The 23,949-nt window shown below is 39.8% G+C and overlaps 1 protein-coding gene across 4 annotated transcripts; it reads right to left on the reverse strand.

The window, feature by feature from the left end:
* Positions 1 to 357: 357 nt before the first annotated feature.
* LOC101486620 (uncharacterized) lies at positions 358 to 23,198 on the reverse strand. Of its 4 annotated transcripts, XM_004554350.3 has the most exons (12): positions 22,582 to 23,198; positions 22,250 to 22,317; positions 7,180 to 8,630; positions 5,615 to 5,862; positions 4,402 to 4,610; positions 4,011 to 4,171; positions 3,698 to 3,801; positions 3,521 to 3,581; positions 2,413 to 2,501; positions 1,691 to 1,816; positions 1,304 to 1,404; positions 358 to 1,163 (listed from the first exon to the last, which is right to left on the reverse strand). In XM_004554350.3, the coding sequence occupies exons 3-12, from the start codon at positions 8,600 to 8,602 to the stop codon at positions 635 to 637; spliced, it is 3,051 nt and encodes a 1,016-aa protein (XP_004554407.2). In that variant the 5' UTR covers positions 8,603 to 8,630; positions 22,250 to 22,317; positions 22,582 to 23,198; the 3' UTR covers positions 358 to 634. The 4 variants fall into 4 exon arrangements, with proteins under 4 accessions (XP_004554407.2, XP_076738006.1, XP_004554408.2 ...); XM_076881891.1 differs by lacking the exon at positions 22,582 to 23,198 and having other exon boundaries at positions 22,250 to 22,567; XM_004554351.3 differs by lacking the exons at positions 22,250 to 22,317; positions 22,582 to 23,198 and adding an exon at positions 20,840 to 20,904.
* Between the last annotated feature and the right edge of the window lie 751 nt (positions 23,199 to 23,949).

A 23,949-nucleotide genomic window follows, 5' to 3' on the forward strand; every position in this document is an offset into this window, starting at 1 on the left:
TGTTTGTGTGTCTGTGGTTGTGTTCGCTAACGTCTACCTTTGCAGTCCCTGCTTGAATTTTAAACCTTCAAATCTAAGGTATTTTTGAAATAAGGGGAGAGTCACTGTGGCTCAAGGACACGTGATGAATTACCTGACAATACTCTAAATAAATTATTTTCTGGTCTCGGTTTTGGATAATGTCAGAAAGAAAAATAACACTAATGTGGTCATCTCATGCACACAGCTTCACACACCTGCTGCCTTTTATGTGGAGCAGTCAATCAGCAGAAAGGTGGTCTCGAGAGAGGCGCCAAGGAGCTTAACAACTGACTGTACCAATATAAGACAAACCGTTGTAGAATAAAAGAATAAAAATTTACACCTAAAAAAAAGGTTTCATTTATTCCATTTAAACAAATACAGAATGATTAAAAAACAATCCTCAATTTAAACATTTATTCAAACATCAAATGCTTATCAAACAATTAAATATGTAACACCTTTAAGTACAGGATTTACAGCAAAAATGTATCTTTTGATAATGTTTCATAAAAGCACTTAAGTTTGAATAAAACACGAGTTTGAACTTAAACACAAAGTTTGAATACGTTTCAGACTTTAGTGGTGGTAATGCTTGTGGGATAGTTGACCACTACTGCCAGTTAGTTGTCTGTTTCCCCCCCACTGTCTCAGCTCCAACATCCTCCTTACCCCCTGTGTTGCAGTAGAAGGCACTTTGGTCTGGAGGATGTCCGAAGGAGCCCCATGACTGATGGAAGGGTAAGACAGTGGTGGGCTCGCTTTGATTTGAGTCTCTGCCATCAATACTGGCGATCCCATGAGAGTCTGGAGGAGCAATGCTGCTATAAGATACAACCGTGCTGGGATCTAGGACGTTAGCGTTGCTGGGAACGCCGGGGTTGTTATTGGTCACAGAATTGTGGACGCTGTCTACAATACTGTTGCTGCTCGTTCCGGCAAAATCAGAGGAGGTAAATGCTGGAGCCGGAGCTTGGGCTGGGAGCAGATTACTAGCTGGGGTGGGCATGAGGTTGGTGGGACGACTGAGGGCCAGACGCTGGGTGAGGAGCTGGTGCTGCAGCCGCCTGTCGGTCCAATCCTCCTGAGGCTGGCGATGGATCTTCATGTGAGCGTTACGGGACTTGATTTTGTAGAACATTCTGGAGCAAACAAGGAGGGGAGGGAACGACGGAATTTAAAAGAATGCTTGACAATGAAAACCATCTGTTTGTTTGCCCTGATGCCAAACACAGAAAAAAGTTTGTTGCAAGCTTCCTTTCTTATGACTGGTGCTACTTACTTGCCACACAACTTGCAGGGAAAGAAGCTAGCCAATGGGGTCACAGGAACAGCCCCCTCCAGAGCAAACTGTTTGTCCACTGGCTGACACATGGGCGTCACCTAAAGTAACAGGAGCACTTAAGAGTTAGCGTTCTCTGATTTGTGAGCTCCATTTATGTGACGCATTTAATGTTAGACGACACGAATAGTCCAAATACCCTGTATCCTATTAGCTTCTAATCTATAATATCATGAGAACAGACAAACCACCACAGGAACTAACAACAGGGAGAAAGAAAGCTGGACACGGGGCATTCAAATGCAAAAGAAATAAACAGAACATGTTGACAAAAGGGGGAAAAAATGCAATTTTAAGTTCCTCGTGGCTTCTTTTAATGTTTCTTACACTTTTCTGCTGATCCAGCTCTACATCTCGTCGCTCGTCCTCCTCCTTTTGTTTCTTCTGCTTGTCCTGCAGCTTTTTGCTCAGGTAGTAAAACTCGACACATTGACACACTGTCTTAGTCCTCACCTGAAACACACACACACACATACCAATCTCGATTTATTGCCACATAACATATGTCTTACACCGTGACACAGGAATATAAAATCAGTCTATGCTTCTGCTGTAAATATGGCTAAAAAGGCCCTATGAACTGACATGTGTCAGGAAGCAAAAAATCACCTGACACATTCAGATATTTCTTCCAGACTTTTCGTGTGCAAACTGCTGCTCTTGTGAATCAAGTTGCAACATGTACTTGGCTCGCTGATGGCTCGGGCGGTGAAGCCACTGCCTTTTGTGTATGAACAGCAAGGTTAGTAATTTGATCCTTGAAGTGCCAAAAGGCCCTTTGGGGAAGACGATGCAGTCCAGTAATATGCGTGGTGAGACACCAAAAACTGAACAGGTTTAGGCAAGAAGAAGAAGAAAATTGCATCTGAGGAACATACTGTTTCACCCTGAAGTAACCAGCAGAATACTTGTGGTGCTGAAGTTCTGTTTTTCATTCTATGCGCTGATTTGACCCACAAATAATTATTTTTATCTCAGTAAACTGCTGGCTGATTATGGTGCCGTGTGTCATCGTGTTGCACAAACAACAACCATTTGTTGTGTTTTACCATTTTCTGTATGAGTGAAAAGTCTTTTCCATAAGTCCCGAGAGCGTCACTGAAGAGAGTCTTTTCAGTATCTGTCCAAAGATCACAGCCTACGCACAACAAGAGAGTGGGAAGGGACAAAAGGTGCATGAGAAATCAAAGGAAACACTACAGGGTCACAGTAACATATTAAGCAATGCTACCACATGTAGTAACTTGACAGTGAAAGACAAATAGATGAACAATAAATCTGCAGTCTGTCTCTGTGAACAGTACTGCCTGCATTTACAGGAACACATGGGTACTACCATGCAAAATAATGTCCATTCTGTACTTTACATGGTTCTTAGTGGATTTAAAAGCACCAGGCAAGGGGGAGGGGCTGTGGTATGTGATTGAGGTAGAGAGAAGTCTAAGCTGCTACAATGCCTTCATTGTACGCACAGTGAGAATTCTTCCGCCTTTGCTGTCTCACATTGCTTAGTGTTTCAGAGAAACACAAGAGGTAAATGCCTACGATCACAACATGTTTTAGCTAGTTTTGCTTCACCACTTTTTGCTGTTACCTTGTTATTTAGATAGTTAGTTAGAAAAACTGTATCCCATCTGAACACAGACCCATGTCCAGATCAGGTGACTTCTTTTAATCTTCTGATATAGATGGCTATAGACACATTAACCCCTCCAATCAAACCCCTACAAGTAATACCACTATTGGACTTTGCTGTTGCAAAGACAATTTTTGTTTTCCTCAGAGGCAAGCATTCACCAACAAGAACATTTTTATATGCATAACAGCAAAACAATAATATTTTTAATAATAATAGTAATGATCATCGTCATCATCGTCAAGTAAAAAGTTGGGTTGGAGTAGTGGTGGACAGAATAAAAAGTCATGCAACATGACTTTATGGAGATCCAATTAAAATGTCCATAGTTTTATGCCAGCATGATACTAACATATCATTTTCATAAAACCAAAAACTATTGTTTTTAATGTTACAAGTAGGTATGCTTAGTCCATGTAAATGGTATTTTTTTCTGAGAAACGACTGTTTTCTGGGTAACTAGACACTGTCAATCCAAAGAGTCATGTAAGCAGGTGAGTTAAACTGAGGTCAAAGGTTACCAGAGTAATGGTAGTCTCCTGCTGGTGACGGCTGTGAGAACAACAGCATCTCCAGTGTTGCCTGCATAGGAGGGAGTGGCGGAAGATGGAGAGAACAAAAAATGAGGGATGCAACATTGCCAAGAAAGAAAGAAAGAAAAAAGAAAAGGATAAAGAAAAGGAAGAAAGACTTCCTACCATTGTGTCTCCCTGGCAAGAGTGCAGACAGTGCAGAGCCAGCTCGGAGTTACTGCCTCCCCCTGGTAGGCAGCTGGAACTGCACATGGACAGCAGCTTCTCCACTGAGCACAGATAAACCCAGTAAATTTTAATCAGTTCAGTACCAGTTCATTTTAGAGACACTTTATTATTTTGCTCACTTATATCAACTTGTTTTGAGTTCAGCCCTGACATTTTAGCTTCCCTAAAATGTTGAAAGTCCTTGAATTCCACAAAATTTTAAAGTGCAGTCACTGTCCTGAGCTGGACTGTATTTTTGTGTGCTGCTTACCTTGACCTGGTAAGTCACCAGTTTCTTCTTTCTTGTCCAATGGTTTCCAGAGTAACTGTTCCGTAAGGGACTCTTCGTCTGGTGACCGCAGCCCTGACTGTTTGCCATCGGCTAAGCATGGAGGAAGATTAGCCTGGAAATCTGGACCCACATTGACAAATCTGGAAGCAGGGGAACAAAAAGAGAAACAAACGGAGCGCAAATATGAAAACAGACATAAAAGACAACCATATAAACTTTAAGGTACCTAAATATATATCCGTTGATGTGTTAATGCTTTCTCATTAACAAAACATCTGTAGCTCTGATTCTCTATAACTATTATCCTAGCCAGCAGTACAGTAACAACTGTTGTGTTGCTGCCACTAGTCTTCTGATATTTAGCACTTACCGAAACACGCTGCACTCCTCTTCGCCCTCTTCTTCACACACTGTTCCTTCCTCTCTGTGATGGAGACCTGAAATGGAGGAGAAGAGCCCAGTTCCTCTGCGGGCAGGATTGAGGAGCGGATAAGGAGTGTAACAAATCCTCTTCAGTCCTCTGCAGGAGCGAAGCAGGCTGGGGAAAGGCTTTCCAGTGTAGACTGGCTTGTCTTGTTGCTTTGAGAACAAAAGGAAAAAAATGAGACTGATATCCTTGATGATATAAGGCACGATAATCTAACATTTTGGGGCGAGACTTTAGAAACATCTGCACAGTGGTCTAAGTGTAAGAGCTGACGGGATCAGAGATACTTCTGTGCTACAAATACAGAGAAAAGGCCAACATCAAATTTATAACATGCATGCTGAATGATCACGTGTGTTCTCATGTACGCCGAGACAAATATGAAGGGTGCCCGAGCAACAGCCTACTCTAACTTAAAGCGAACAACAGGCCTATCACCATTTCCATGTCTGTCTCGTTTACAGAGTTTATCTACTCAACATGTCTAAAAATAAAAAGCTGTGGTTTTAGAAGCAGTAATGCAGTTGGAGCTAACGTAATTTCTTGACAAAGAAGCATTTAGGCATCCGCCCACTTTGACTGCGATGCCTCTCCAGCTGTAGCGAGTCTCGCCTGCCTCCTCGCTAACTGATCTCCTGAGTTTGGGCCATGGAAGAGTAACGGTGAGAAAATGTGTCAATTAAAACACAGCAGCATGCCACGGCTTATATTTTTATTACATGTGTTTTCTTTTAGTTTCACATCTTCATTGAGACATGAAGTTTGCGTCTGTACTACTTCTGTAGTGGATAGGTAGTTTTGTGCCTCAATACTCTAACATAGAGAACAATATCAAGGCTCAAAATTGATCTTGTAAAATTTTGCATGCAAAGATGTTCTCAAGTATGATTTAGCAACATATATAAAATTATATATTCTAATGTAGGTTATCCATCATCTGAGGTTTTATCTTTTATGCAATCCTACAACCTGAGAACCTGATTAGTCTTAATGCAGACCAAAGCTGGACCTCACAGTCCTGGATATGTGAAGACAAAAGCTGATATTGCTTTTGTTGTCTGAAACCCAGCAAACTGAACGAAACAATTTCCCTGAGTATCAATGCATAAGTTTAAAACGTCTCTAATTATTTCACGTACTGGTAAGTGTGCTATACCTGCAGATTTGACTGGTTTAGACTGGCGGGTCCATTCCTTACTTTCTGGGTGAGAACATGAGGAGACGTCTTTTCTGATGTCTCGTGATGTTCCCCAGACGGATGATGGGGATGAGAGGGAAGATGGAAAGGGGAATTGGGGGATGGACCACCGGAGGAGCATAGGGCTCTGGATTGGTGAAGGGATAAACGATGGGAAGAGGGCGTAAGCAGGGTTGATTCAGGAGACTGAAGAATGTCGCGTGCGGCTAGAAAAACATAATCGGGAGGAAGAAATTAGTAAAGGGAGTGCAGTGGGTGTGCACGCAAATAATGAGGCTGCCAGGGCTTTATTATTTACTGATTTGTCTGACTGTCTAATTCCAAGGCAAGCAGACACACAAACAAAATCATCAAAAAGTCATTATATCTGTGCACCAACAAAAGCGAGAAAAAAGTGAGAAAGTCACACTAAAGTCTCTCTGTTACGCAGAAAAACAACGATCGAGTTTCAAGAAAAACCCGCATTTTCGCTCTGCTCATTTTTGACGAGCATGTTTTCAAATGTATGTATGAAATGCATCTATTACGAATGGTTCTGGTTGTGAAAATGTGAAAAGTGAAACCCTGATTTGCATAAGGGAAATGGGAAACTTAACACGCACACCTACAAAAACCCACATGTCCCGTAAATTTACATGTGGGCATTAACCTGTGGTTTTTGATAAGTGGGGAAAATAAAGGTAATTAAAGGGGACACAACATGGGAAGAAGGTAAAAAAAACAAAATCGCTGTTTACTTAGACTCAGGCAATTTTTCTTTGTGTTTCTAAAAATACACCACCTTCCACAACACAAGTCTGAACATAATATGAAGCCAGATTAAAAGTTGGTCTTTGTTTGTTCATTTCATTGTCATATTAGACTCAAACGTATTGACTAAGGGGATTTTGTTTATCATTTATCAATTAGTAAATCAGTACTACAGTAATACTGTCAGCAGCCTGCCAGTTCTTGGGAAAAGGATGCTTTATAAAACAGGCTGTGAATGTGTACAGCTTATTTTAAATAGAAACCTTACAGACTTGAATACAAGTGGAAAATTAATTTAAAGTAAATTCTCCTAAAAATTCAGTCAGTTCTACTGAAAAATGTAATTTAAAAAAGCTTCTTTTAAATATATGTGCTGTAAAATTTCATATTAGTGTAAAACTAGTATTTAAAGTCAAAGCTAATAGTAGTTTTTTTCCTAAAACTGTATGTTTATATATGCAAATTAGACACTATCTTATTTAATATGCATTAATTTGCATAAATATCCAAAAGTACAAATGTTAAAAAATTATGTGTATTTGATATTTTATTTTAGTCTGAAAGTTAAAGAAGTGAAATAAAACAAAATCTTAAAAATTGACCTCTACAGGGGAAAAAACCTGATTCTTTTTTCTCAAACAGTCAAATAAACTATAATAAAAATCCCCCTCTTACCCTGCGGGTGGTCTTTATCCTTCAAGCTTGAAATATATTCTTCTGGATTCTTACTTCATTATTTCATTAAAAAAAAAAAAAAAAAAGCTATACGATACCTGTCATGTTGCCATAGTCGTCACCATGGGAGGCTCTTACGTTGCATTCAATGTTGCCGGGGTCACCAGATGACTGTGGAAAGCTGTGCGACAGCAGTGGAAGCTTCCATATCATCCCAGAAGAGTGGACAGAAGGTGCGGATGAGATGCGGGAGGCAAAAAACTGGAGCATACTAAGTGATTCTCCCTGAGAGACTGAATGTCCGGTGCCCCCGTATCCACTGGGCGAGTCCATTTTGGAGGGCGAGTGGGGTGGAGGAGGTAAAGGTGTGGGAGGAGGGCTAAGAACAGAAGGCATAAAGTGAGAGGATGTGGGAGGAGAGGGGAAAGATGGAAGAGAGGAGGGGTGAGCAGGGGAAGAAGAAGAAGAGGAAGAGGGAGGCAGATAGGAGTCTGAGTCAAAAGCACAGCTTTGCCTTGACTTGACCAGTCCTGGGGTTTCACCTCTCCCTACTCCAAATTCCCAGATTTGTCCAGAGGGATCTCCACCGGGTATCACAGGAAATCTTCTCTTTCGCTGGGAGAGAAAGGCCTCAGAGAAGGAATCCAGTTTCTGAGTGTATGTCCTGCTGTTCATGCCGATAAGCGATCTCTGCGGGAGGGCCCCTGAGGCCAGCGCGTGGTTGACCGCTGATGCTCTCCACCTCGCCTCTCCCTGACTTGAGGGAGAGACATTAAGCCAATGTCCCTCAGCCTCTGCTGGCTGAAACTGAACCTCACCTGAGCCACAACTGGGCCCATAATTGTCGTCTCTCCCTAAATAATTATCACTTGTTCTTGCGTCCATCATACAATAATCTACGCTGCTGTCATTAAAGCTGACTGTACCAGTTCTGTTGCAAGACGGAGTTTGTTTAGGAAAGTGGCTAACGTTACCCTCCCTGTTGTAAACCACAGTGTCACTTTTAGGCTCACTCTTTACGTGAGCATAATTATTATAGGGTGCTCTGACTCTACGCCTCGCTCCTTCCTCACTCGGACAGTTTATCGTGTAAAAAACATCATTTGTGTTACTGTAACAATCACCTTTCCCATCTGTGGTGCTTTCACAACTATCCTTATCCTCCCAAGCTTCCTTTTTGCCATACCAAGAGTCGTCAAAATGGCTGCCTAAGGCACCGTCTCCATCAAGGTGGCCAAAACTAGCATCTCCATCCAAACTGCTGGCACTCGTGCTTAGGAACACTCTGTCCCCCCCAGTACTCGTCTTCCTCGTCACAGAGGAGGCGTTTGATGTCAGGAACGAAGCAGTGGATTCTTCCCCTCTACACTCGTACTGCTCCAGAGGATCCTGGCCAGGCTGAGATGACAGATATCCCGCTTCAGAGCCTTGGCAGTTGGCAAAGGTGAGAGAAAACGATGGACGGTGGCGGTGGTGGTTGAGGTTGGAGAAAGACTGGGTGGACGATGAACGATCCTCCATAATGGGCCTCTGGATTTTGCTAGAGTGCCTGAAGGTAACAAAAACAGAGTTTAAGTATGAAAACATAAATTTGATAAACAAGTATCCAATTAGCCGTCTGTGCAAAGTAGATGACTTGTGTGGTGATAACTAACCTATAGGAAAGATCAGTTGTGCCATGTATTGTTATGCTTTCTATCTTTGCCGACATCAAAATCTGAGCTAGCTTCTTGTTACAATCAAAACAACCAAGCAAGCAGCACTAACATAGCAGGGTCATTCAAACAGGCCTACAGACTCACACATGCATCAACTTAGTAACCACAGCATCAAGCTAGCAACATGTTATTTAACTTTATTTTTAAATGGCCTGATGATTTCTCACTCTACTGTTTCTAAAACAAAGCATCGTGAATCAGCCAACGGTAGTCTCACGCCGTGACACAAACTGCTGCAGTTCTTAACTATTAGAGACGTCTTTTAAATGTCCATTTTCATTTTTCTAATCATTCACATTCCTGTTGAGCATTTACACTAACACAGTTTTGCACCTTATTTAATCAGATCATCAATGAGATAGTAAATGTCCGCAACATAGTCTAAAGAAAAATGCACGAACGCTGCACGAAAACCAGAGAAGTGACTGAAGAGAAAGTCATTTTCCTACCAGTCGGTGCTCTGTAGAAAAGAAAAATTAATACGCTCCTTCAGTTTCATGACAGTCACTTTTCTTTCTGATACTGTGATTGACATTATACTGTTCAAGTACAGATATTTACATTGGATTAAATCTTTAAGTCTTCATTGGTTTTTCTTCTTTCTTTCTTGAAACCACACTCTGCTCTAAATAGGACACTGAGTGAGTCAGACAGAGAAAGAACCAAGTAAGATGAGATGAAGCGACAAATACACTGTATACGTATTGAGGTTTTTTTTCTTTTCTTTTTTTTTTTTTACCAGTCTTTGGCGCTTAATTTCCTTTTCACAGAAGTTTGTCTTCTGTTGTTCATTTTTTCGGATTCTTATTGTTCTTCTTACTGCTGTCATCATTCGTTCTGCCTCTCCACCGTCTCGACTGCTCGTCTAATTATTTCCCCTTTCAGATTTTCGACCTCTCACACAGTCCTTCCTACTACCTCTCTCTCTCCCCTTACTGTGCATCCTTTGACAGTACACACATACATTAACGCATGCACGCACACACTGTCTGTCACACTTGAAGCAAAATGGACAGCTCTTATAGTCTGTCTTTTTCACAGCGATACACTCATTTACCGACTTACTTACTCACTGAAAACAGATGTACACACACGCACTCGCGCACACACTCTGCCTTTCACACTCACACACACTTGCAGGTGTCAAAGAGGACCAGCGGGGTAGTGATGTTGCCTCGCTGCCTTTTCGTCGTCGTGGTAACCACATCCTGAGGAAACAAACGCTGACGGATCTCCCTCCTTTCAGCTATCTTTATCTCTCTGCCCCCCTCCTCCATCTCTCTGTGTCTCTTTCCGCCTCTTCGCCTGGCCTTATCTCTTTTGTTTCTCTTTTCTCACTGAGCGCCCAACTTTGTTGTCTCTCATGCCGTCTTTCTTCTTTCGCCACCTTTTTTTTAATCTCTGCCTCTTCTTTTCTTTCTATCCCTTCATTTGTTGTCAGCTTTTTAGTTTATGCTGGGGTTTTTTTGAGGGGGGAGGTGTGTTCAAAAGCAGTTCATCACAGACTCTGGAGTAATAACAGTTTTTAATGTTATATACATATAGCTATATGTTTGTTACATGGGCTCTATTTCTACGGCTCAGTAACCAACTCTGACCATGTAACAAGTGCTAAAAGTACTTGTGTTTCTTTCCGGTACACATGGTGTGGTTCAGTATATATGGATGTACATGCATTGTCTAGCTACAGTACACTTTATGTGTGTGTGTGCGTGTGATATAGAAGGAGTGCGTGTGCAGAGGCGGTAGCATACATGTTTACCAGATCAAGATTCTCCGGCTGAGTCAGCTGACAGGAAGTGAGAAAGAATGAAACAGGAAGGAAGACGGCGACAAACGATGAGGTTCAGGGAACCCTCTAAACACTGCAGCCCCACCCACTTACCCACCCACTCACCAGCCACACACACACACACACACATACATAGTATGCACCTTTAACTGCTAATCTGTCATTTTCTGCCTTTGTTATGTCATGTAGTCACCTTAAAACACCAACTCACGACCTCAGACACAACCACCGGCAGGTCCACAATTCTGTGAGCTGCAACGTTTGCCACAAAGACGCACACACACACGGTCATATTAACACACACGAGACCATGAGGGACTCGAGTCCCTAAATATATTACAGTGAAATTAAAATGAGCCTTCTGCATCACCGCCAAGGATCTAAATATACTATGTGGTTAACTGACTGGCAGTGCTAAGGTATAAAATACTTTGTGGTTGGTATAAAAAACATAAGGGTTGGAAGTATGAGCAGTTAAAAACAACAAGACAAAAAAGTAGTGAACTAATATATATTTACACATGTAGTATAAGTATATAAGATCTGTACAGTGTATACAGTCAGCAGTCACATGTATATACAATTATATACAGCTCATAAAACTGGAACCAGCTGTACACATATAACCTGTGCCAATGTGCTCTCTTACTTTAAATATCTGTGTAAACATTAAACTCAAGCATATTTTTCAGGTGCATGAGTTTCTTTCTACATATTAAATGAACAAAAACAAAGTTGAACAAACTGAGCATTATCAAAGTATCCTAGACAGTTAAATTGGGATGCCTGTTTGATTAATAGCCACACTAGCCGGGACATTTACTGTCCAACTGCTCACATTTGGAAATATTTCAAGTCCAGTCCTTAGAGAGGTGGGTGACTTTGTAATAAATGAAGAATTGTTATAAGTATTGAATGATCCAATAATCCAGCAACAATCAAAATCAGTATCTGAGTGTGTAGGTGGTCATGTTAATGCTGAGGTCACTTGTACACTGCGATTACACACTGGAAACCTCAGTATTAACATGCATAATAGATAATGCAGTAACTACTCAACTGTCTGACAGATCAACCTCAACATTAGCATATATGTTAAATGCCCATATTTTATTTCTATAAATTACAAGGTGTTCTTTCAAGGCTTCGTGGTGGCCAGAGTGAAACATTTCATCAGATTTTAAACACTCGATTTTAAATACGACACACGCTGTCTGTTCTCTAACAGTGCTGAGAGATTGCTGTCCCTATTTGTTTTTATCTTTTATCTTTTTCAATGTTTGTCTTTGACGCCTTTCAAATACCAAAAGACCAAATGCAGTACAGTGAACTGGTAACTGGCACGGAGAGTCTTCTCCTCCAGAGTTTACTTGTAAAGATGAACTTGAATCACCACAGTGGGTTTCTCAGGCTCTTTATCTCTAACCTAACATTACTACTTTGATGATCATGCCAACATAAAATTATAGTTGTATGGAATCATGTATTTCAATATTAAAAAGGGCAGTAAACTAAAAGCTTTATTATTACTGTTATTATTACAATTTAAAATTGTTCTTCACCTCACTAACGTATTACGTTCAGGGCTTAAAAACCTCAACTGCTCTAAAGACCCTTTAATTACAGAGATTTCTTATGTTGTGTCTGAATCTGATGCAAACGAGTGTTTGCATAAATAAATTCACCTTGAGAAAACAGCCGGATTTAAAAAAAAAAAGTGTGAATGAAAGAATGTGAAAGGATAAAAGGGGAGTGCGGAGGAGGATGTACGGGGGAGACGTTTCTCTAGTTTTCTCTTGAATTCACCCTGAAAACCTGCGGGAGCAGAGGAGGGGGAAAGAGTCGAGCACTTCTGGACTTTTTTTTTCTCGTGTTTTCTCTCCGAGTCGTATCTCTGTCTGTCTTCCGTCACTTATAAAAAAAAAAAAAGAGCGATGACTAGCGGGAAGAGAGGAACGTAATGGATTAGAGAACTTGAAACAAACACGAAGCAGACAATTTCACAAAAAAAAAATGCCGTTTGAACAGCGCCTCTCACTAACCTTGTCGATCTTCTGTGCTACTACGACAAAATCTAACATCGCCTAAAAAGTCATACAGTGTATATAATGAAACTGCTACCAAACTGCTCAGCATACAACTAGCAGGTGAGACAGATTGTTTTTCAAAACAGGAACGCGTTCCTTTATTAAAGTATATAATAAGATGCGCAGAGAGCGTCTCGGAATAACCAGAAGATATTTTCTGTACAGAAAGTGTAAGTCGAGAGCTTCCCTTTCATTAACAATTTAGAAACACACCGCATCGACAACAATGTCAAACCTACATTAGACTCTTATAACAAAAAGCTGAAGTGTTGACAGAAAGTTGTTATTTTTAAAGTATTAGTTGCACACTTAAGAACCAGCGCAGTGACGCTCTATCTTTGGGGTCCTAACCAGTGATTTATATGTGTAACTATGTTTATTCTCACAATACGAATGCAGAAACACCAGACGTCTACAGCTTTGGTTGAAATGTAAAGCGAGTGGAAGGAAAGTTCTAAAACCACTACACTGAAAACTGATGTATTTCATGCAAAAACCTCTAAGGCTGGAAATATGGCATATTTTCCTCTTCGTGTGTTAGTCATTCCCCAAACTAGGGGAAAAAAAGAAGCTTATTACTTAAAAACAAGATCACAGGGCAGAAGAGAAAATGTTCAGAGACCCCGCTGCGTGCAAATGTACTCGAGGTGCTACAGACCTCTTTCATGTAAAATTTGTGATTCTTCGTCTTCTTCACAAGTTAACGACTTAAAAGAAAGCGCAAAAGGTTTTAGCCTGGTATAAAAGTGACAAGTTATTTTCATTTAAAAACATTTAAATGAAAATATTTTTTATTAATGGAGAGCTCTAATAAACTAACACTGCCTAAAACTGTTGAGAAATCTCCCATTAGATTGTTTCGGCCTTTCAGAAGCTGCAGAAGTCATGAAACCTGTTTGAATATGATGAAAGATTTTTCAAACCGTCGAGTTTTCTGCTGCATGATGTTTTATGTACATAGGTGCAGGCAGACGACAACGTTACGGTCATGCTCGCTGAAGGCCGAGCTGGTGAATAGATATTTAAATGTGGAGCTTTAATTTGATCCAAATAATATAATCATTTAAAGTCTTATCCCCATGCATGGATATTGGATAAAATCTCCAATAAGAAGCCATTTAGTAACACAAGCTGCAACTTCTGTTAACACCTTGGCTTTCTGGGCCAGTAATCAGTGGTATTTACCAGAGGTGTGGACTCGAGTCACATGACTTGGACTCGAGTCAGACTCGAGTCATTAATTTTATGACTTTAGACTTGACTTGAAAAAATGTTCTAAGACTTGTGACTTGACTTGGACTTTTACACCAATGACTTGGGACTTGAATTGGACTTGAACCGGTTTACTTGAAAAGACTTGATATTTCACCCCAAATATAAAATTTAACACGCATATTATATGGAGATTGAAAATGTGACGTCATTCACGGGTAGAACCGCAAAGGATTCTGGGAACTCGTGGCAAGCGGTACTAGCGCACGCAGGCTTTCAATTAAAATCAGTCACACAGCGATAAAAAGAAACACAAAAATGTCAAGAAGCTGTTGTATTATTAACTGCAATAGCCGGTCGCATGACAGCCACGGGAAGCCGACGGGTAAAGAGATCGGTTGTTATCGGATTACGTCGTTGAAGAGAAATTGTTCGAGCCATGTTTCCGAAGTAACAAAGACGCGACGGGTGGCCTGGATTGCAGCCATTCAAAGATCAAATATAACGTCCCAGAACACTCCAGCTCACAGGTTAGTCTGCTCCAAGCATTTACACAAAGGTCAGTCTGCTGTTGTAGTTAATGCGTCATTTTTCTTAACATAATTGGTGATATAGGTTACAAGCAAGTCTGGCGCTGAACAGAAATTGTCGCGCTATGCTCCTTTATTTATTGTGCATAAATAGTAAATTGTCCTGACAGAATATTGCGTTTCGCTTCTGTTATTATGGTACACTGACAAAAACACATACTTTTATTCACAGGATAAAACAGGTTTTTTGTATCACTAATTGCCCAGTACGATTACAGCATACAATATTGTTGTCACTGCTACATTTCTGTGATGCTACCAGAAATTATTTCCACTACTAATTAATTACCGTTGAGCTCAAAGGTCCTATTAATAAACGGTTAACGAATGTGTATTTATGACGACGATTTGTGAGACTGGTAAACTTATGATACGTACGATGGTCTTTCGTTCTACACGGTGCATTTCAAGGTCCTGCACCCATCCGTCGGTAAACTGTACCTGGGCTTGTTGCAGTGACCTGAAGTTACTAAACTTCATGAGTGTATGCACTCACTCCAAGAACCGTATGATTATAAATATGCATATAAATATGCTACGATGAGATAGCTGACTTCATCTAACTAGCAAATGTTTTCCAGGCTACGTTGGTGATACAGTTTTTTTTAATGTGTATGATATTTTTGTCATGCGATTTTAAAGCCGGTCCTACAACCGCATCCAAGAATAACATGCAGCGTATCTCAGAACTGTCGGTGAAAATTATTCTTGGAGCTAGGTTTAATTGAGCTGCATTTTAAAGAGGTGCAATTTCACAATTTGTGTATATTTTCTAAGTTCACTATTTTGTATGTGTTGAGAAAAACACAGATTTTAAAATTACATGGTCTAATATTTACATTTAGCATATAACTGCAACATTATTTTTTCGTTTGTTTTTTTTAAAGACTCGAAAGGACTTGAAATTCAAAGTTTCAGACTTGTGACTTGACTCGGACTTTTACACCAGTGACTTGAGACTCGACTCTGACTTGCCTGACATTACTTGAGACTTGACTTGAGACTTGAGGATAAAGACTTGAGACTTACTTGAGACTTGCAAAACAATGACTTGGTCCCACCTCTGGTATTTACTACTTTTGCCACACAAGTCCTCAGTATTCTCGAGTTGAACTACATCCAGCTTCAGCAAGGAGCTCAGCTGCATACCTGTAAAGTTTAGTAACTTCATTTTGCACTGCTGTGACACTATATCGTTGACAAAATATCAATATCAAGATGCACAGACACCTGCGAAAGTACTCACAAGCGGCTTTGTGGTAGTTCCTGTTACAGACGATGTCTCCGGGACTACATGACACACACACACACACACACGAGTCACCGGGTAAAAAAATGAGACCAGCTACACTATCATAGCTAGTAACAATCATGACTCAAACCTATTTAGCACACAGCTGCAAAGCTCTCCGTTTTAAATTACATCCATTTGCATGAAGGTCACAGGGGTCAACTGATGCTGTAGCAGAAGAATCGACGTAATGCAGAACATACAAGAATTTATCCCCTTAACTTCTAACTTAAGTAGTGAAAGCAAACAGTTTCACAGTCGCAGACAGTGTTTCTTGACAGGCTTGGATTAACTGTGGATTGCATGTCTCATCATGGCCATCTTACATCATCAAATAACCTGCTTACCTAACATAGTCAATCAAAATAATAAAGTCTGAAAACAGTTGTGCAAGGAAGCGACCTGTTTCACAAGCCTTGTTATTCCTGCTAAGTACATGGCATTTAAAATCAAATACTTAAAGTGAAATAAGGAATCTTTAGTTTTGTTCTTGGATATTCGAGTCTCACACCGCTGGTTTCACAAGCCTAACCGTGACAAGCTGTGTGGGAAATTTCATTAAAAGTCAAAGATCTTTGATCGATGAAGCCTCTACAGCTCCATCAAGATTTGGGCCAGAGAGATCGACGCGTCATCGGCCAATGGATGCTCCGTAGGTAAGTATTCAATTTCTAACCTCTCTTAATGTTGTCGCCCTTTAACGTGAACTTGTCAGCCGGTTTGTAAGCTTTCAGGTGCAGTGGAGACCGATTTGTTACAGCTATAGGTAGGCAGGCCAAAAAGCATAAATTCAAATGTGGACCAAATCAAAATTTGCAATAGGCCAGATCTAGACCGGAAGCCATAGTCTTCACATATGCACATTTAAAAAAATGTTTTTTTTTATTTAATTTTTTTATTTTTATATGTACAGCTTTACAAATGTACTGTCAATTTTAAAAAGCTGGAATCTGTGGATAGTCGATTCTCGGGAAAATCTGGAAAACCAGTAACGCTGAAGTCGCACAACAACCGCTGAAAATGTGAAGGTCAAGTAGGGACGCTGTCCAAATTATTATTATTTTTTTCTTCTTTCTTCTCAAATGTACCCCCCAGCCGAACATTGCTGTTGACCGTGCGGACTGCAGGACACGGGACCACCCATCAACAGCTGTAAATTCACCAGAGCTATTCTCAAATCGGAGCCATTAGATACCGCACGGGTTTTGCAGCTGAATGTCCGATCGTTCAACGCAGGCGGAACATTTTGCAATTCTCTAGAAAAGTTTGTGTGTGAAAACGGCTTCAGTTTCCTAATCGCAGGTAATAGCGAGAGCTGAAACACTAAACCAAAAAGAAAGACAAAACTGACACTTTTACATCGGCTAACCGAACTCGTACATTACCAGTGACTCAACATTAATCTTACTGAACCCCCACAAACAAAATTGCAACTTTACCAAATCTGATGCGACTGAAATATATACCTCGGAGAAATGGGTGTAGGTTGCATTTTAATATCCAGTATAGCCCAGTTCCTATAAACTACCCTTCAGGATAGGGCGGAAAGCTGTCACAGAGCTCTGAAGATATCAAACTCATAATGGGCTTTGATTTGCAGTTCTAGAAATGCTTAATAAAATGTCCTTAATTTACCCGTGCTAAATCTACTATTATCATTAAGATAACCTAGTATAACTAAGCTTTCATTAAAGAAAGTGGTACTATGTAACAATATTAAAAGATTTTTTTTTAAACAATCACAATAAAACAAATTACACTGACATTATCATCAGTTTTCTATGTAATATATTACACTATAACCTAGTGGACAAAGAATTTTAAAACTTTTCTGTGACACAGTTAAGAGGAAACAAATTACAGCTCATAAGGATTTTTAAAAGGTGTTAAGAGTATCATGTCATCCACTACTTAAAAAGGTGCCCTTATGTACTAAAGGATATGAGTGCAACCACACAGTACCTCCGATGAGAAGAACTGTAGATGATTATCAGCTAGGCCACTGGAAACTGGTCACAAGCAGTGGTTAGGCAGTAACTGGTGCATTCATATTAGATAGCATCAACTATGAGAGAGTAAAAGCACCTTGTGCTTGCATCTACCTATGTTCTCTCTGCTGCTAATTGTATTGATGTGTTTCTTTGTTCTTAAATGATGAATTTATTTGTTTGTTATCTTCATTGTGCACCTCTTTAGCATTCCTAACACCTGTTTTACGCTACACAGTGACTTTGATGTCTGTATGAATACAATAACACCCAAGAAACAGCAGCAGAGCAAAAAACACAGCTCTAAATGAGAGAGAAATATTTGGGCGCCCAGAATCTTTCACGTCTTATTCTTTTGTTTTTTTACGAAATTAATGCAAAAAATTTAGAATTTTTCGCAACAAATTGTAAGAAAATACTCAAGGTGAAAACAAGTCTCTCCAAATGGGCCACATTCACATTATTTTCTAGTATAAAACAAAATAATGAATTGTAGTATTCGCCACCTTTATCGTAATTCCTGCAGCAGGTTTGCAGCTAAAGAAGAATGAATCTGGTAGCTGGACTGATACAAACGTATCGTGTTTTCACCCATATAAATTCACATATCACATTAATCTGTGCCTTTAAGCGCTTTTTAACTATGAGTACTCGCAATCGAAGTTTAGGGTTCTATATCTTGCAAATTTCAGGGTTTGAACTGGAGAAGTCAGCGATTGACCCACAAAGCTTCTGATCAGCAGATGACCCAGCCCACCCTGAGTCACAGCAATTTACAAATACGTTACTTTGAACAAAGTACCAATCAGGATATGGAAATGTGAAAATGGGTGATGATTATCAGACTCCGTAAAATCAACTGTTAGGGCGAAGTGCAAATCTTCCGTAGGCCAAGTTATCCTGCGAGGCAGACTGTAAGAGAGGCCACCGCAACAACTGAGAGGGAGATACAGGTTTCCATGGTTGAGAAGGGAGACACTGTACTTACAAAAACTGCCTTCCGGATGCTTCACCTGCCACAGCTTTATGGCAAAGTGAAAACCGCTGTCGAAAAAAACATCACATGGCAGGTAAGAACACGTGTGGGAAATAAAGTGAAAGAAAATTCAGTCACTGAACCAAATTTGGGCTTTTTGGTTGTTCGACTAAAATCTACGGCAGACGCACTAAAAACACGCAACACGCTCCTACCCGGAGTTGTGCAGCAGCAGCGTGGTGCTTCAGGAAGGTGACTCTGCAGCAAGTATTGGAAAGCGTTTGATACTTGAAGGGGAAATCGCCAAAGCAAAAAAACCCTACGCTCCCTGATTTAAAAAGTCAGTGTCAAGAGTAAGTGGAGGGCAGAGGCCAAGACTGAGCATATCTAAAATGTGCTGCAAGATTGAATGTCAGTGTTCACTCACAGGCCCGACATGAGCTCTTTTTGCAAAGCCGACTGGGGTAAGAATGCATCGAAATGCTTAAAGTTGACAGAGTACGATAAGACTTTAAAGTCTGCGACTTTACTGCATTTAAACGCGGCGGCGGTGTATTCTTGCGCAATAATTTCGTTTTGTCTTTTACTTCACTCGGTAGCTTTGAATACCTACCGTGGCCTGAACTTATATGAACAAATGATAGAATTTTTCTGGAAATCGTCCTTGCCTTTTACACCTTATGTCTATGGGTGAAAGTAGCATGTACTGCAGCTTCTTTGGCTTCCTCATTTCACCTCCTCTTCTAGAAAGAGTGTAAAAGGCCAGAGTAATGTTAATTAAGTCATTTAAAGATAATAACTTTACTTAATTGTGGTTTCTCAACTACGGGTTTTAAAGCCGAGCATTTAAAAAAGTTCTGTATATATGTTTTTTAATCATTGCCACAGGCGCTGAAGCCTTACTTCCTAACTTTAAAAAAAACAACACAAGAGGCAGTTGTTGCCCCCGTTCTGTCTGCAGATGTCAAAGAAGGTCACAAAAGCGGAGGAAGACAAAAATAGCAACAACAAGGAAAACTCTTCATCTAAAGTTTGGTCCACCTCATTTAAATCAACTGGGAGACGATTAACATCGCCGAAATATTCTTAAAACAGAAAAGTACAGAATCCAAAAGTTCCAACACCTCGATGTTAACGGCTTCAACAAATATCGTCGAAACATTAAAAGCTGACTAAGAGCCGTTTCACACCGTTACCCCACAATGCCACATTCAATAAATACTTCATAATACACGCAGCTGTTTGTCTGGCTAATACCTACACTACAACAACTTTATATGTAACTGGTCAGCGATAAGCAGAGGCCCAGATTTCATCTTAACAATGTTCACAATGAACAAAGTCAAGCTTGTGGTTTTAAGCCTCTCTCTATAAGAGCATGTTTGGTGTAAACACCAACATGTTGTGGCTAACAACACTGAAATGCTACAAGTAATGTTGAGACTTAGCAGTGTGCAGTTTGTCACTTGAAAAATATAAAAAGAAAAAAAATAAAAGAAGAAAAGAATTTTCTAGTTACTTTTTCAGCTGCTCAAAACATTTAATGCACGCAGAACCTACCAGTCAGACTTTCAGGAGATTAAGTGGAAGCATAAAAGTGATGCTTTTATTAAAACAGTCCAAGTAATGCGAAAGGAGGAGACGCGCCTGCATATTTAGGTCATTACTCAAAGTTTAAGAGCTGTACAAACATATTATGAATCACTTCTAATACTGACTTGCAGCTTTTATAATGTATAAAATGCATATTCCTGCGAATATATATCCTATTCTTCATGGATAAATGTTGTATGTTTGAATTTAGACTGAACTAGATTAGACATAATCTACAAATATCTAATCGTTTAAAAAAAAGAAAGAAAAAAAAGTACACCTTGAATTTAAATTTTGCTGAATTTAAATTAACTGGTAAATGATGATAGCTAAGACTGGACAGGACAGGTGTGTTTCATTTCTGTGTGAGTATGCTAACTGTGCTAATGCTGGGACCCAGGGTTTTACCGTTAAATCTTCTCTAAATGTATTCTGAAAAACAGTCCTGCCCCACAGTGCTTTGTTTAAAGAAACAAAAACACTGAAATTAGAACAAAAACCGTCTTTTTACCTGTTAAGTTGTCATCACGAGGAGAGCTGTCCCAGTGGCAGTGAAATGCATGTGTGTATGGTCTGCTGGTAGGTAGACATGTGTGTGAGAAAAGGGGTGGAGAGTGACACGGTGAGCGAGAGAAACGTAGTTTCACCAAAGATGATCGGCCTGTCGCTCTTTCAGTCTTTGATCAACCTTGTCATAACGCCACCGTGCGTGTATGTGTGTGTGTGTATGTGTGCATGCATTTCTGTGTGTGTGTGTGTGTATTACGAGCTGTGTCATAGTGATGCTGGAAAGAGAAGAAAAAACACCCCGGCGTGTGGCTTTAACCTCACACACACACACATACATATACATGCATACATATGCACACTTTCAGTTTGAGTGGGTGTTTTTTCTCCTCTCTCATCCCTCATTTTTTCTTATGGTCTTCTTTTGGTCTGTTTGTTTTTAAAGGGCCACACACCCAAACACACACACCCTAAAACACAAGCAGGACCCCAGAGAAACCCAAATGCACTGAATAATCAGCTTTTAAATACTGCAGTCTGGTAGAGAGTCCAGGTCCGATCTGTGTATGGTCAAAGTATTTGCCATTACAACAGAATATATGGTGTTTCTCTTTTTTTCTCAGACAAGGAAGTTAAAATCAATGTTGGTGTGGTGTTCAGTTTAAGCGAAAGGGAAAGTTAAATACATTAGAGGAAACATGCTTGTTTGTTCTCTTGCCATCAGTTAACTGAGAAGATCACAACAACTCTCATACATTTATGATGAATGGGCCGTCTGCAGCCAGCAGTGAGTGAGTACGGGAACACGGAGCAGCAGCTAGATCTTAGGGAACTAAATTCTACTTATTGGCGCCTCTAAAGCTAACAACGTAAATAAAAGTGCTTTAATAAATACACAAAATTGATTTGCAGGTGAACCTAGTAGTGCAATTATAGCCTGGCTAATAAACTTTACTTCTGTGAAACTGATTTGAAACAATTGAAGCCTGGAATCAGTAATGTTGCTCATAAATGGCAATTTAATTATGAACTTATTATGTAATTTTGCCTTATTACAAGCATTTTGAAAAAGGCGAATCATCTTTCTGTCATTAATAGGATAAAATATCAGCTAAAAAAAACTAATAAAGCTTGGATTGACATTCAAAACCCGCCTAAATATGTTCATATCGCCATAAGATAAATTAGACCGTGATGATGCAGCATTTTAATTAGCTAAGGTGCTGCAAGCTAGTTTGTTACCTCGGCAATAAGTCAAGCTAGCATTTTATTTATTTATTTTTTCGGACCTATTTGTTGTTTGTATTAAAGTTCTCTGTCTCACAACAAAAAAGGGTGAACACACATTTCTTTAAGAAGTTTTTACCAATTCCAAGGGAAATGTATATTTAGATATTTTTTGACTTGAACGTACCTTGTTCGGGCTTCAAGGCCGCACAGTGGGGAACGGTGTTAGCAGGAGAGGTAGGGCTGGCATAAAATCTGACTCAGAGAAGAAAAAAGACAAGAAAGGGAAAGGATAAAAAACAGTAAATAGGAGAGAAACTCAGAGTATTTATTAATGGAAAAAAAATGTTCTGTGTGAGCTTTGTTAGCTTAACAGAGATTTTTAACTTTTGTTTTAAGCTTAAGTTAACTTGAAGTTATTTAGCTTCTGGCTTTAGCTTCTGGCTTGCTGTAGAAATAGGTTTGGTATCAGTGTTTTTATCTGTTTATCTAAATAAAGACAATGCACAACACACTCACCGGCCACTTCGTTATGTACAATTCCTCCTTAAAAAATAAATCTTATCAGCCACTCACACCAAGTGCAGTTATGCCCGCAGACACGTTCAAGACACGTTCAAGCTGAGAAAAGTGATTTAATGACTTTAAACGTGATGTAGTTATTGGTGCAAGACAGGTTGATCTGAGTATTTCAGAAACTTCTGATGTACTGGGATTTTCCCACACAACCATCTCTAGGGTTTACAGAGGATGCGCTAAAAAAAAAAGAAGAGAAAATATCAATGAGCGGCAGTTCTCTGGGTGAGACTATCTGGTTGATGTCAGAGGTCAGAGGAGAATAGCCAAATTGCTTTGAGGTGACATGAAGGCAACAATCCTTACAGAAGGGCATCTCTGGTCAAGCAGCACATAAAGCTAACGGGCTACAGCAGCGGAAGACCACACCACGTGACACTCCTGTAACTGGATCCAGTAGAGCATCTTTTGGTGGAACGGGAGTTGAGTATCATGGATGTACAACAGACAAATCTCAGAGGGAATTTTGCAGCACCCTTTTTAATCTGTGACATGAAGAATTAAAACAAGTCTGAAGGTAAATAGGCGTCCAACCCCTCCTACCGAACTCTACTAACTAATCAAATGGCTGGTGAGTGGATGTTTTTGTACTTTACTAAGCGTTATTTTTCACACACTGTATCTATAGCTACCATAAATAAATTAAGACTTCACTTCTCCAGGGTGAATAGTACCAAATATTTAGAAAGTGTTAACAAATGCATTAAACTATGTAACAAGTTTACTCTATTCTAATAAAATTCTTGCTCCTATACTAATATATGGTGATATGGTGACCTGGCTCACTGTAAGTATGGAGTGAAAGTGATTACAACAGCAGTGTGAAACTTGTGGCCAGAGGGCCAGAACTACCTGCCAAAAGATCATATTCAGGTCACTGGATGGCTTTAAAAAATGCTGTCCAGGCTCATCAATACCAGTTAAAACCTTTGGAAAATTACTACTATTTTTAGGTCAGAATAAGATGAATCATAAAGGTGTGAAATACCAGTATTCTTTATCTACAAAATCTATAGGTGTGACGGTTCTGCATCTTTCCACTGTGACCTGTGATGCGTATGTGTTGATGGTAGAATCAGTGTGTTGAAAATCAGTTTAAAACCCTGAAGATATCTTCAGTGATCATTAAATGAGAGGCAGTGGATCATTTCATAAATGGTCATTAAATGAGAAAAATTATTTAATACCTTTTTAAAATCTTGGCGATGGACAAGTCGGAGTTAAAGAATCTACGTCTTTACACCTGAAGTCATTGGAAATTTTGGAGGGGCGTTTGTGATGTATTGATTTTACAGGTGAAATGGGGCTGTA

The sequence above is a fragment of the Maylandia zebra genome, linkage group LG3 (assembly GCF_041146795.1).
Source record: "Maylandia zebra isolate NMK-2024a linkage group LG3, Mzebra_GT3a, whole genome shotgun sequence".
In the NCBI taxonomy this organism is placed as follows: Eukaryota; Metazoa; Chordata; class Actinopteri; order Cichliformes; family Cichlidae; genus Maylandia; species Maylandia zebra.

Bases quoted from the DNA above. Each gene is read 5' to 3' on its own strand.
- LOC101486620 (XM_076881890.1), bottom strand. From the start codon at position 9,591: ATGAACAACAGAAGACAAACTTCTGTGAAAAGGAAATTAAGCGCCAAA. The intron at 3,802-4,010 runs GTAAGCAGCACA...ATCTGTGCTCAG, and splicing joins TGGTGACTTACCAGGTCAAG to TGGAGAAGCTGCTGTCCATG. The intron at 1,164-1,303 runs GTAAGTAGCACC...TGTTTGCTCCAG, and splicing joins CCCTGCAAGTTGTGTGGCAA to AATGTTCTACAAAATCAAGT.